The 14,346-nt window shown below is 46.9% G+C and overlaps 2 protein-coding genes across 5 annotated transcripts in view; one reads left to right on the top strand and one right to left on the bottom strand.

Annotated features, from left to right (window-relative positions):
* Positions 1–538: 538 nt before the first annotated feature.
* On the bottom strand, positions 539–12,585 carry TCEANC2 (transcription elongation factor A N-terminal and central domain containing 2). Of its 3 annotated transcripts, none has more exons than XM_006133466.4 (5): positions 12,567–12,585; positions 11,447–11,627; positions 7,268–7,409; positions 5,402–5,595; positions 539–1,571 (listed from the first exon to the last, which is right to left on the bottom strand). In XM_006133466.4, exons 2-5 carry the CDS (start codon positions 11,546–11,548, stop codon positions 1,383–1,385), a joined length of 627 nt encoding a protein of 208 aa, XP_006133528.1. In that variant the 5' UTR covers positions 11,549–11,627; positions 12,567–12,585; the 3' UTR covers positions 539–1,382. The 3 variants fall into 3 exon arrangements, with proteins under 3 accessions (XP_006133528.1, XP_025045611.1, XP_075792138.1); XM_025189826.2 differs by lacking the exon at positions 12,567–12,585 and adding an exon at positions 12,107–12,232; XM_075936023.1 differs by lacking the exon at positions 12,567–12,585 and adding an exon at positions 12,103–12,121.
* The window catches only part of TMEM59 (transmembrane protein 59), a 17,866-nt gene continuing 15,820 nt past the window's right edge, over positions 12,301–14,346 (top strand). For both annotated transcript variants that reach the window (XM_014578760.3, XM_006133467.4), the window contains exon 1: positions 12,301–12,453. In XM_014578760.3, the coding sequence (XP_014434246.1) occupies positions 12,301–12,453 (153 nt within the window). The remainder of the gene's footprint in view (positions 12,454–14,346) is intronic.

Raw genomic sequence — 14,346 nt, 5'->3', positions numbered from 1 at the left:
TTTCGGTGGTTCCCTCACTCCTACCACTCCCAATTCCAAGTCCTGCCCCCCCCTCCTGGATTTGTCTCCCACTCCAAAGTTATCAGTAACACAACTGTTAATGCTAACATAAGATTGCCATCATTTTAGTTGATGCACCAAGATTAATGGGGGCAGAGAAGTTTAAGTGTCTGAGAAATGTTCTTTCAGGCTGACTGCAGAATCAGGCAGGCAACAGACATCACTTTACCTTTGGCTTGCATTTGGAAGGTTTCCCTCATAAGCATTAGGATTTTTTAAAAATTTTAGTTTCAATGAAAGCTGAGATTCTGCCCCATCTGAATGTGTTGTAGTGGTCTCACAAACATATGGGGAGGGGGAGCTGGGTCTGACCCATCAGTTGCATGTTTGATGTCCATGTTCTACTTGAACTTCAAAGTCTAGTTCTGTTCTGAAAAGTGACAGTCAAAAGGCTATTAGTGAGGCTCAATATATAATTGCCATTGTGTCAAATGTGCTCAGTTTACAGACAAAACATTTTAACTCCAGCCCTGGAAAGTCACTCTAGCCAAGTTGAGTTATTTTCTCTTTTTCAACCAATCACCACAGTACATAATGACACTTTAAGTCAAATTACGCACTCACACCTATTCAGCCCTATCTTTTTTGGGGGCAAGGAATTTGCCTCAGTATAACTGATTGGAATTTAATTGACATGATTGTTTACAACAGTGGCTCTCCAACAGAAATGCAGGGCAGGGGGGAGGCAGGCGGCACATGGAGACAGTGCTGGGGAGATCCGGCTTAAAAGCTCCTGCTTCCCACCAGCCTTGCTGCCTCCAAAACAAAGGCAGCAAGGGGGGGGGGCGGGAGCAAGAAGTTGACTCAGCTACCCGATGAGCCTAGGCTCGACTACTCGCTTACAACCCTATTTCTGATAGTTCCACTTATTAAGCTCATGGCTCCTGTCAGAGACAGGGAATCACACTCAGATGTGACATAAATGATAGTGCATGTGATGTGTGGTTATGTCAGTGATAGTAGATGCAACTTACATGCTGGACAGCTGATGTAACTTACATGTTGCAGAACAAGAAAAGAGGGTTTGTAGCAGGAGAGATAATCAGCAAGGCATAGGTAGGGGAGGCCTATGTGCTTTACCCTTTATGATCCCACCCATTCTGTTCGTTCAAATTTACACTGACTCTCAGATAATTAATTTACACCAGCTTACATCTCTAGAGAATTTGCCCCAAAAATCTTCCTGGTATAGCCTGTCTTTAGAAAGGCAGCGTGATTAACAGTACCAGTGCCCCAGAACTTCTCTTAAAATACAAGGGAATCCCAATCCAAATATGTGGCATAGGCATAGTAATCCGATGTTCAGCACCAGGCACTCTGAGTCACTTCTTATGGTTTTGTACAAGCACACTGACAGGGAGTCCACCAGTTTTGACTTGTGCTCGGATTTCAGGTTTGTGCTTTAACGTGAAGACTAGGGCTCGTACTGTCCTGCGATATGGTGCATTAATGAGACGGGCAGACAGATGAAAAGCTTCTCGCTCAATATTTTCAGCCAGTGGGTGATCAATCTGAAAACAGCAAAGTGTAAAATTAGATCCTTTCATTTAATAAGGAGACCAACTGACTGAAATTGGAGTTTGGTGGTTTTCAGAGTTTCTTCATTAATCAGCTCAAATTCAAAGAAATCTACTTCCTATCACATGTGAAACAGGAAGAGCAATTTAATTCAGCCCAAGCAATTAAGTGACAAGGCAACTCGGTCAGTCGCAGGGAACTCATTCACATCTCCAGCTGGGAGGCAATGCTTTGCCCTCGCAACAGGACACTAATCTGCAACCAGCTTTGGGTATCAAGTTCAACTGCAATTACAAACTAGACAGCACTGTCTCCATAAATATCACATTTGATCTTTCTGGCATAAGGCACCTTGGATACTATTTTCAGCTCAATCCTAAAAGCAATTCTAAGATGTTCCAAATATTTGGGAGCTTTGCCTGGTGCTGTAAAGGGAAATGCAGGCTGTGTGTGTGTGGAAGGAGGTCTAATTAAGAATGCAGAAAGGGATTTGCTAAATGTTAATTACAAAGTCATTGCTGTAGCATGTGCCAAGATCTGTAATTTGGCACAGCTTAGAAATGTAAGAAATAAACAGTAAGGAAGAAATGAAACCTCCATTGCACACCACACGTTTAATTTCACTTTTGCTTTTAGTGTTGGGGAATCTCCCATAGTTTCACAGATGGGAGACTCCAAAATGTTAGCGTTATTATTAAATTAATCACCACATTAGTCCTTGCCCATCTTATTCCCCCTCTGCTACCCATCTCCCAGTTACCCCTGTTCTTGCCCCTCCCTTTTTTACACACTTAGCCCTTGTGCACTATCATCTGCAGATTCCCCTCTCCGTTGCCCTTGGACTCCCAAACTTGGATTCCCTCCTTTTTCTGGGACTAGCTATATATCCAGCTGATCCATGCTGAAGCAAACTACTCCTGATAGTTGCTCCATTCTTGGAAGATTCATGCCTATGGGGAGCAGGCAGTGTTTTCCTTGCCATTCTTTCACATGAGTTCTGTTGAATACAGCAGTTTTAATCTCTGCCAGGACTATCCTGCCCTGCCTCGCCCCGCCCTCTCAACCCTCAGTATCTCTGCCTAGCACTGTCTATTTTTAAGTGTTTTTTTTCCAGTACAACCCTATCCATTCTGTTCTCTCAAATGTACACTGACTGTCAGATGATTACATTTACGCCAGCTTACATCTCCACTGAATTTGCCCCAGAGATCTTCTGGGTTAATTTTGTCCTTGCCTTGGCAAAAGGCCGACTTCAGGCACCCTATGCCACTGCAAACCCTACTTTTCATACCAGCAGGCCGCTGTGCTAGAAATTGACACAGATCCTAAGGGCTGGATAGGAACAAGCCACCAAGTGTATTATGGAGCCTTTACTTTTTATTAGTCTCTTGAGTCATCCTGAGACATCCCCATTTCACCCACCATCTCCATCCTAGAAGGGGACAGATAAGAACTCCCCTCAGAATACACCACTCCTTAACTGGCCAGAGGAGTCATTTTTCTTAAGGCGACATCATATACAGTAAAACTCCGATGGTGCGGCATCTGACGGTCCGGCACTCCTGATGGTCCGGCACCATCAGGAACCCGGAAGTGCTCCAGGCAGCCAGACCATTGGAGCTGCTCTGCCCCCATCTTCCCCGATTCAGCCGCTGCTAAAACTGACCAGCGCTGAATCCGGGAAACAGGGGGCAGAACAGCTGGAGTGCTGCGGGTAGGTCCAGTAGCGCTGCCCCTCGGGGCTGCGGGACCAACCCAGCAGTACCCCAGCTGTCCAGGATTCAGCGGCTGCTGAAATTGACCAGCGGCTGACTCCAGAAAGCCAGAGGCAGAGCTGCTCTGCCCCGGGCTTTCTGGAGTCAGCGCTGGTCAGTTTCAGCAGCGGCTGACTCAGAACACCTGGGACAGAGCAGCTGGGGTGCTGCTGGGTTGGTCCCCGCAGCGCTGAGGTTTGGCGCTACCAGACCAACCCAGCAGCGCCCCAGCTGCTCTGTCCCAGGCGTCCGGATTCAGCCGCTGCTGAAACTGACCAGGGCTGACTCCAGAAAGCCCGGGGCAGAGCAGCTCTGCCTCTGGCTTTCTGGAGTCAGCCGCTGATCAGTATCAGCAGCGGCTGACTTGGGGACACCTGGGGCAGAGCAGCTGGGGTGCTGCTGGGTTGGTCCAGTAGCGCCGAGGAGCGGCGCTGCGGGACCAACCCGTCAGCACCACAGCTGCTCTGCCCCAGGCGTCCCCAAGAGCAGCTGGGGTGCTGACGGGTTGGTCTCGCGGCACCAAGGGTCGGCGCTACCGGACCAACCCAGCAGCACCCCAGCTGCTCTGCTGCAGGCGCCCCCGATTCAGCTGCTGCTGAAACTGACCAGCAGCGGCTGAACTGGGGACTCCTGGGGCAGAGCCGGACTATCAGAAGAGAGGGCTATGAGGGAATCTGGGGTAGCATCCCCCCACCCCACCCCAGACCCCTCATAGCCCCCCCTTCTGATAGTCCGGCATATCTGATAATCCGGCACCCCCTGGGTCCTAAAGGTGCCGGATTATCGGAAGTTTACTGTATATAGTAGCCCAGTGTCGGAGTCTGTAACGCTGAAATGCTGGCTGTTCCCTCTGGGGGGCGCTGTTGCCTGAAATGCTGGCTGTTCCCTCTGGGCGGCCTGTGCTGCATGGGGAGTGTGGGGCCCAAACAGCCGTTTGTGCTGCTTGCTCCCCCACGGCGGCCCGGCTGAGCAGCGCAGAAGTCAGCCGAGTGCCACAGTGGGAGGCGAAGGGAGGGCGGGGCGGTGACGTGCGGCATGACAGAGGCTCCAGGCCCTGGCCATGAACATCACCACCCCTCCCCCCTTCACCTCCCGCCGTGGCGCTCAGCTGACTTCTGCACCACTCAGCCAGGCCACCGCGTGGGAGCAAGCGGCGCAAGCGACCGTTTGGGCTCCGCACTCCCTGTGCTGCATAGGAAGTGCGGAGCCGAAACGGCCATTTGGGCTCCGCGGTCCCCCGAGTGAGAGGCAGGAGGGGAGGAGAAGTGAAAGAGAGAGACAGAGAGAGAGGCAGGAGGAGGAGGAGAGCTGAGGGGGGGGGGGGAGGCAGTCGAAAGAGGAGAGAGAGAGAGAGAGATGGAGTGAGAGACCGGAGGCTCAGGAGAGAAGACCGACCTGGAGGAGAGACCTGAAAATCCCGTCTTATGACGGGCTAATTGGCTAGTAAAGCTAAAGAACACATTACTTTTAACTTTGCTTTGTAACTCCTGAGTGCCTACCATTTCACTTGCTATTTAAAGGATAATTAATGAATAAATTAAAAGGATAATTATTATGGAGTTTAACACACCAGACAAACTAATCATTAAGCCTTACAGCACATCTCTTTCATTCACTTAAAGATACCACAGGGATCTAATATTTATCACCACTTTATATATTATTGACCCCTCTCTGTAAATTTTATTAATAAGTTTTAATTTACAAATACTTAATTACTAAAATACAATTTCCCTGAAATAAAACAACCAATAAGTCTTTGGAGGTTTTATAGCTAATAAATAGTAGTACATATAGTTTTGCATGTTAAACTTCCTCTTTCTCTTACACAATCTAAGAATAACTGATATACACTGTGCAAACAAGACACCTGTGTAAGTGAGAGTAAAGTCAGGCTAATTTTCACCTTTGTTTTCAATAGCCAGAGTAAACTGGCCAAATGAAAAACTCCTTTTGAAGAAACTCCAGTAACAGAGATCTCTCCATGCAGCAGGCTACCTATATACTCTCCTTTACACAAGCAAGCTAATAAATAAATAAATAAATAAATAAAGCATCAAGAATATTACCTCTAGTTCCAGAGCATTGCATAGTAGCTTCCGTGCATTTTTCCTGAGAGTCTCCGTTTTGGGATCACTCCTGACTTCTATTGATGGCTTGTTTGAATAATCTTTGATGAATGTTCGCCATTCAACATAAACGTCTTTTGCAAGATTGGCCACATCAGGGTCTGAATGTTTGCGCATCTTATTCACTGTGTGACCTGCCAAAAGGAAGCAGCGACAAAGCTGGTTCAACTTTGGTGTCTTGGTAAGGATAATCCAGACCAGCCAGTGCACATTAGTGATAAAACAGCTACAATGCATTGTAATTCAGACTGCGTCAGCAGAAAACTAATCACTTGACACAAATGCAAGTATGAAAACACTGGAGACAATGCTCATAGAATCCTTATTCACTGATTCAATGGTAGTTTTGCCTGAATAACTGCCTAGGTGCTCAGTTATCCAGCTGTAAAATGGGAGTAGCATCTCCGTAGGTCACACAGGTGTGTAGTGAGGCACTCAGACAATACAGGGCTATACAAATATGTAGACAGATGGCAAATCTAATGTAAAGCTTTCAGGATTTGCCCACACAGAATAAAAATGTTTGCTAAACATTTGTTAGGTGGTATTTGCAATGCTTTTACATGTGACTGAGGAAGTAATGACTCCACTCCTAATGTTTTCCAATCACCTTCAGTGATATTTCTCATGCCCATGGAAATGCACAGAGAGCCACTGCACCGATAAGGAAATGTACCTCAAAGAGGTATATTACCTAACACAGTGGTTTCGATCTTTTTTTTCATTTGCAGTTCTCTAAAACATTTCAAATGGGGCCAACGCAGACCACACGGTGAAAACCACTGACCTAACACAAAGCAGAAGGTACAGTTCCCCTTTCTGCTTGGTATTAATTTCTAACTGGTAACATTATAGGCCAGAAGGTGTCAGTGTTAGTCCTGGGGTTTCATACAGCACAACTGTGCTTCATCTGTCAAAGGCACAGACCTGACAGAAGGCTGAAAGTGCTAAAGATGATACATTAGAATATAAAATTCAGAGTAGGAGGGCAGATCATTCCTCTTCTTCCATGTACACAGAGGGCCCTCTGCATGAGGAACCTACTGCTTTGGCACAGAAAGGAGGAAGTCAGCCCTGACACCTCTACTCTCTCTTGAGGTGAGCGCTACACAAAAAGCAAGCAGGGAACTCTGTCTCACGTCGAACCCCATCCCCCAGACCTGTGAAAATTAATCAAGTCATTGCAGTGTTAGATGCATATAGCCCCCTCCAGATTGGGGGTTCCATGGGAAGGAAAGGGTACCAAGTAGGGATGTTAAATATCGGTTAACTGAATAGTCGAATAACCTCATGAAATCGTATTGCTTAGTCAATTAGTCTCTCGTCCCTGGGGACGGGGCAGGCAGCCATTGTATCACAGGCAACAGCGCAGGGTGCCAGGTGAGAGCTAGTCTGCAAGGGGAGCCAGTTTAAAAAACAGCTTCCCTTGCAGACCAGCTGCCAGTCGCCCTGTGCTGCTGCTTCTGAGAAAAGAGGCAGCAGCACGGGGTGGCAGCATGTCTATGGGGGACTAAGCTCCCTGACCCAGTGCGAGCCAGAACTGAGCTGGGCTGCCTGCCCACTTGGTTCTTAATACATTTGAAATGCAGAGCAGAAATGGGGGTAGGTCCCAGATCCAGTATGAGCCAAGCCTGAGCCAGGCTGCCTGCTCACCCAGCTTCCAATACACTATACAACAATAAGGGAAAGTGCTTAGGACAATTACTGAAAAATACTGTCTACAATTCCTCGTGTGTGAAAAAATCTAACAAGCAAAGGAAACACATAGATCTCATTTTCACACTCTAACCTAGACAGAAACTGCACCTATTTTTGTGGAAAGTAACACATCCTTAGAAGGTATTTTCTTCTTTAATTCTTCCAAAGTTTCGATCAGAGTCTCTTGAGATTGGCCAGGAAGCTCCAGGACCGATTTCCATCTTTTTATGTCTTCTACAACCACCACTCTCTGGAAAAGAGAAAAGTCATTAGGAAAGTGGAATAGTCTTATTGTGAATAAAGATGTTGGTCTTCATCTCAGCTAATGGGGCTGTTATCGACACATGAATTATTGATCATAACATGAACCAGAGCATAGAATATGTGATGGTCCAAAATGATGGGTAATTGCTTGAGAGCAGCTCCCTGTTGTAAATCAGGACAGAAATATCTAGAAAGCAAAGTGAGATTCTTAATCTTATTCTGCCAAATACAAGGCACTTAGCTACAAAGGTCTCCTCAGAAAATAAGACAGTTATGCAGGCATTTAGACATTAGGAAGTCCACTGTATAGGTGGCTTAATAAAGAGAGGATGGGAGGGAGTAGCTGAGGGAAGTAGCTAATTATAATACTGCTAGTAGCAACTAGGTACTAGGCAGGTGCTGAATCTGCCCCACTTCTGTTTTCACTTTTGGAAATCTCAGAGCACATAGTATCAGCAGAGAGAGAAAAGGAACTAGGGAATACCACAGAGGGACTGAAAAAAGCCAGTCATTAATGGATCTGGCAGTAACATAGTATCTTTTACCCCAAATCATCTTGCAGTAGAGCTCCCTCATACCAGATTGCAAGACGCATATGGTGTAGGGCAAGATCTTTTACAATTGTTCAGCAATAGTTTTGCAACAGGTGTGCTGTTTGTATCTTCCACTTGTCTTAAATTTAGATTGTAGCTTCTTAGTACAAGGAAACATTTTTCTGTTCTGTTTGCACAGCACCTAGCAGAATAAGACCCTAATCTGAGAATGGGGACACAAGTGTTATCACAAATATTAATGTTACCAATGGAATGTGCCCTGTGCTCACTACGCTCACCAACTCCTTTCTTTCTGGCCACTTTCGCAGACAGAGAGCGTGATGACATCATTCTGTCACCCAGAAAGAAAACCTTTTATAAATTTATATATACAGAGAGAGAGAGAGAGAGAGAAAAGAGATTATTAATTATTATCATTTATTACCTCTTGGCTCCAAGATAACCTGCAGAGGGAAAACAATGAGAAAAACTGCCTCTCAATAAAGCAGTGTAAGAAGAGAGTGGTGAAGAGCTTGCACATCTGCCGATATATTGTCCTTTTCAATTATTTAAATCATGCCCAGATGCTACAGTGATGGGCATGTTAGAAATGTTCAGATACACACTAACTAATGCATATGCAGTAAACACTTCTCTCAAAGCTGAAATGCAACAAGTTACTCCTAATTTTTTTGTAAACTTCAAAATAATGACCTGAATGGGAGAAACCTCCCAATTCCCACTTCCAGCAAGATCAAAAGAGGAAGGGAAAATGCTAGGGTAATACAGATAATAAATTATTATTAATGGCCTTTCCCTCTCCTCCTCAAACATGGAGTTCCACAAATCTTAAAGCTAGCTCAGCGTGGAGAGTCAGGAAACATGCATATGTCTCAGAAAGTCTTTGTCAAATGCCTTAATCTCATGCAGGGACAATGGTGTTGGATCCACCTATAAATTCTAAATGCATCTTGCTGTATATTTGAATAGTATATACACATTTTGGCTACGTCTACACTGGCCCCTTTTCCGAAAGGGGCATGTTAATTTCACAGGTCGTAATAGGGAAATCCGTGGGGGATTTAAATATCCCCCGTGGCATTTAAATAAAAATGTCCGCTGCTTTTTTCCGGCTTGTAGAAAAGCCGGAAAAGAGCGTCTACACTGGCCCCGATCCTCCGGAAAAAAAAGCCCTTTTCCAGAGGATCTTATTCCTACTTCAAAGGGCTTTTTTTCCAGAGGATCGGGGCCAGTGTAGACGCTCTTTTCCGGCTTTTCTAAGAGCCGGAAAAAAGCGGCAGACATTTTTATTTAAATGCCACGGGGGATATTTAAATCCCCCGCGGATTTCCCTATTACGACCTGTGAAATTAACATGCCCCTTTCGGAAAAGGGGCTAGTGTAGACAAGCCCTTTATGTTCTTTAAATACAACATTTATAAATATGATCCTGTACCCTATTAATGGCACTTTTGGATGATGATTCCACATTAGTGTTGCTACTTAAAACATTATGACTTCCCATAGGTTTAAAATGACCTTGTATAGGTAATATACTCTGTACTTATGTATTCTAAAAGGAATTATGGGTTCAAGGTTCAGCTACACTTTATGAGCATAGAAATTAACATGTACATGGATAGATATGCAATTACTCTGTATGAGCAGCAAAATCTATATGTACAGCTTTACAGGCCACCTGAGACTGGCTGAAAGCTTGACGCTATATTTTTTCTTGTTCTTTTGTTTTTATGGTTCATCATAAAACTTTCTAAACAAATTCTATCCCTATTGAACTTTCTTTAGAAAGTGTACATAAATGCAGAATCATGTACCCATGTCACCAAACTTCTTAGCATTGTTTATAGAGTGACTTTCAATTTGACAGAGCTCATCCATTGTACTGAATGTATATTTACAGAGCACACACCACTGAATGGCAGCCATACATAGGTCAATTTTACATGACTGGTTTCAAGTGAAGAAATTAATCTCTTCCAAAATGGAAGCTACAGGTAAACTTGGACATGGCCTGCCCATAAATATCCAAGTTAGAATTTTGATCAGAACAACAGGAGTAAAACCACACTTTGCTAACATTTGTCATAAGATCTTCAATCACTACATATATTTAGGACCCCAAATTTCTCTCTCAGGGTACATCTACACTGCAACACTATTTTGAAATAACTAGCGCTATTCTGAAATAACTTGGTCCGTGCCTATGCAGCAGGCAGTTATTTTGAAATAGTGTCAAAATGCTGGAGGACTTCTTACTCCGACTCCTGTAACCCTCATTACACGAGGAATAAGGGAAGTCAGAGGAAGAGTGCTCTATTTCAAAATAAGTGCTGAATTGATGCTCCCTATTTTGAAATAAGCTACGCAACTGACATAACTCAAAATAAGCTACACAAATAGAGCTAAGCCCTGCAGTGTAGACACACCCTTATTTGACAAACAGCACTTCCAGCAGTCCAATGCCCTTTCATAGTGTGGTAGAAATGTGAAGTTAATTATCAAAAATTCCAACTACAGAATTCCTAATGCTCAATTTTAGTATTAATGGCCCAAAAGGAAATTCTGTGGCCCATTCCCTGGGGGCTCTGCATCTAAGCATCAGATATGAAATACTTAGACTCACTAGAACAGAGGTGGGCAATAATTTTCATGGGGGGGGCCATTAAATGAATTTTGGTACTGGTCCTGGGCCAGTTTTACACCCTTCCCCCCAGAAGCGGTGGGGCCTAAAGTGGAAGGGGCAGGGCTGGGGACTAGCCTCCCCCCAGAGTTGTCTGGGTCTGGAGGCTTTGAAGAAAAAAACACAGCAAAGGGCTCGCAGCTCCCGGACCCACAGCTTCTGCATTGCTTGGCAGCTGCCCAGGGTTGCTGTGTCTATTTAAAAGGCTCACGGCTCTGGCCCCTGCCAGGGTAGCACCATGACCGGGAGCCATTTAAATAGGATTCTGCTGCCTGAACCACTGCCTGGAAATTAAGGGTCACGGGCAGCAGTATATAAATAAAAAATGGCCAGATGCAGTCGGCGAGCCAGATCAAAATGTTAGGCGGGCAAGAAACAGCCTCCAGGCCACATCTTGCCCTAGAGCTATGGGTTCACCTCTCAGCAGGGTGAATCTAACACATCACTCCAAGATCCTCGCTATATATGGTGTACCTTTATTAGATGCATTTAAAAAAACAAGGTCCTATCTACTTTAGTTAGGCATTACATTTTCCATGGCCTTTTTTGTAATAGGCCTTTGCGCCAGTATCTTTAGACTACATTATCTTTCTCCTTGCTGTCATGTTGAGTGTTTTTCTTCTTCTTGGCTGCTGTCCACCTCAAAGGCAGCAGCGCTTCTGTGGTGCTGAATGTACTGTCTCAAGTGCTCTGTGATCCTTTGGGACCTAAGTTGTTATATAAACTACCTCCGCCTATAGTGAAAATGATCTCTTAGCCATCCATTCCCTTTGCCCTCCCCACTCTTACCTTCAGAGATTCTATGGTGGCTTGCTTGTAAACCTTTTCCTTTGGATCGCTTTTCCTCGGGCTTTCTTGAGCTGTGGGTTTTCGTATCACAAATCTATCCATGACTTAAAGGGCTCCACGTTTTGCTCAGGCGCAGCTGCTGTTTCAGTCAGGAAACAGGTGTCCGTTTTTCTTTATGGAACTGCATTGGGAATAGGGGGTTAGCTAGACTGATGGCAGGAAGAGCAGGGAAAATCAACTGAGAGGCCTGAGCTGCAGGTTGAGGAGGGGGCTTAGAGGGCAGCGTTACACTCAGCCCCGAACCCAGAGCCGCTGTGGGGTACGGCGGAGGGGCGGGGCTGCCCCGCGTGTATCCCGGGGGCTGGGAGCGCAGCGCTGAGTCTGGGGGGGTCGGGCACCGTGCACGAGCGGCAACGTCCCCACGGGCGTGGGGTGCCCGCCGGCTTGTGCCCCACGGGGAGGGGTGGAGCGCGGGGCCCGGCACGGAGAGGGAGGAAAGGAAAGGGGGGGGCTAGGCGGGAAAGGGACGGGGTCGGGGGGGGCGGGAGGAGGGGACGCCGGGGGCGGGTAGGGGGCCCGGCCGGGAGCGGGACCCGGCAGAGCATGGAGTGGCGGGGCTCGGGGCGCACGGGCTCCCCCACCCCCCCCGAACCTACTCGCCTCAGAGTTCCCAGCGACTCCGCATCACCTCCTCCCTCAGGCCCCCCCCGCACCGAAACTACATCTCCCAGCAGGCCCCGCGGCGCGGGAACTCTCGCGATGCCGCTCCAGCCCGCTCCTTCACCTGCGGGCCGGAAGCGGGAGGCTTCGGCGCTATAAACAACAGCTCCGCCCGGGAGACGGGAGGGGGCAAGATGGCGGCGCCGCGGGGGAGCCTCCCTGGGCTGCTGCTGTTCCTGGGCTGCGCGGCCGCGGGCTCCTCCGAGGCGTTTGACTCGGCGCTGGGCAGCACGGCGTCGTGCCAGCGGGCCTGCCAGCTGACCTACCCCCTGCACACCTACCCCAAGGTACGGGACCCCGCCCGGCCGCGCGGACCCCGGGCTCCCTCCGCCCCCTCCCCCCCCGTCGCGCCTCTCGGGGCGCAGGTTCCTCCGCTCCTGAGCTACGGCCCCCCCGTCACCTTCCCAGGCTCTCGCTTCGGCGCTGGGATTTCGGCCGGGCTCCCCCAGCTGCGTTAGAATTCGTGGCAGTGAGGCTCTGGTGGCTTGACAGGCTGAGCTAGTGGTGCCAGGACACGCGCGAGTCCTGGGGTGTCCCTCGGGATGAGGGTGACCCGCCTCCCTCGCTCCCCCCTTCCCTTCCCCAAATCGCACACTGCTTTTGGGGTTTTTCTCCTGGCCCATTGTCGGGCATGGGGTCCTTGGCTAGGAAGATTTCTCTCCCCCCTCCGCCCCCCACACCAACCCCAAGCTATCTGTGCCTTGTTCTTCCCTTCCACCGTGGAATAGAGGTAAACTAGATGGGGTGGTAACTCTTCATTGGAGTGGTTCCTGATGGTATAAGGTAAAAGGTTTTGAGCTACACAGAGCTCATCCCCAGACCTGGGGAAGGAAGTAAATCTGACGATGAGCTCCGCTCCGTGTGACAGTTAGTAATTTCTCTGTTGTGGCAGAGATTGCTTGTTTACTAAGTGGTGAAATGCCATTTTCTCTTAGACTCCCTGGCTATGTCTACACTGCAGGCTTCTTGCGGAAGAACTGTTTTGCACAAGAGTTGTTGTGCAGAAGGTCTTCCACAAGAGTGTGTCCACACTGCCATGTGCTTCTGCGCAAGAGCGTCCATGGCAGTGTGGATGCTTTCTTGCGCAAGAAACCTCTATGGCTAAAATGGCCATCAGAGCTTTCTTGCACAAGAAATTCACGTTGCCTTTCTAAACTGCCTTCTTGTGCAAGAGGACTTATTCCTCGTGGGGAGAGGAATAACTCTTTTGGAAGAAGCCCTGTTTTCCAATGCTGTGTTGTAAATGTACTTGCGCAAGAACACATGTGTGGTGTAGACACCTGGCAAGTTTTTGCGCAAGAACAGCTGTTCTTGTGCAAAAAGCCTGCAGTGTAGATGTAGCCCCTATGTTCAAAAGTTATCAAAGTGCAGCACATCTAGCTTTTGTTGTGTGGCTTCCGTGTGTCCTGTTTTCTTCTCCTGTCTGCCCTTAAACAAAAAAAAAATCTAACTTAATGTGGTTTAAAGACTAACAAGATGGTTTATTAGGTGGTGATAAACTTCCTTCGGAAGTGGGTCTGGCCCATGAAAGTTCATCACCTAATAAACCATCTTGTTAGTCTTTAAAATGCTACGTAGTTCCGTCTTTTGTTTCAGCTAGACCAAACTAACAGGGCTGCATCTCTAACTTAATGTGGAATTCTCCAGCTTAAAAAAAAACAAAATGTGTGTTGGCAAGTTAAAAGTCCTGTGACCCTGATAAAATACATGTATAGTGGATGTAGTCTGGAAAAGTAGTAAATGAACACCCCAAGAAAGTTCCACCCCGGGTTCTAATTCTGAGAGGGAATAAGTCCACCATCATACCTATTTTTCTTAGAAGGAAGGTGTTTGGAAAAAGCTTTTTCCCCTAGTTGTGTTTTGCATTGAGGTTCAGGATTCTATAGAATTCTGACCTGCAATTTTCCAAATAGTAGTGTTGTGTTGTATTTTTTGACTGGTAAAGGACTTAATTCTTTATCTGCAGCAGTGTCACAGGATGAGTTAAAGTAGGGAGCACAAACAAGAGGGAGATGAGAAATAGTGCAGAAAGTTTGAAGTGTGGAATTAATATTTATTGAATACAATTATGTAACTGGTTGACCAGTGTGTGTATACCTCAACAATGACTAGAAACAGCAAAGACCTGTGCAGGTGGAATTAAAAATATATCTAGAACATAAGACTTTGAGATGTTTAAA

Source organism: Pelodiscus sinensis, chromosome 9, assembly GCF_049634645.1.
Source record: "Pelodiscus sinensis isolate JC-2024 chromosome 9, ASM4963464v1, whole genome shotgun sequence".
Lineage (NCBI taxonomy): Eukaryota > Metazoa > Chordata > Testudines > Trionychidae > Pelodiscus > Pelodiscus sinensis.
This window is presented reverse-complemented; position numbering and strand designations above follow the sequence as displayed.

Coding starts and splice junctions, on each gene's coding strand:
- TCEANC2 (XM_006133466.4), bottom strand. CDS start 11,548: ATGGATAGATTTGTGATACGAAAACCCACAGCTCAAGAAAGCCCGAGG. Junction 7,410..11,446: donor CCACCATAGAATCTCTGAAG/GTAAGAGTGGGG, acceptor TCTCTTTTCCAG/AGAGTGGTGGTTGTAGAAGA. Junction 5,596..7,267: donor GTTACTTTCCACAAAAATAG/GTGCAGTTTCTG, acceptor TCCTTTTGGCAG/GTCACACAGTGAATAAGATG.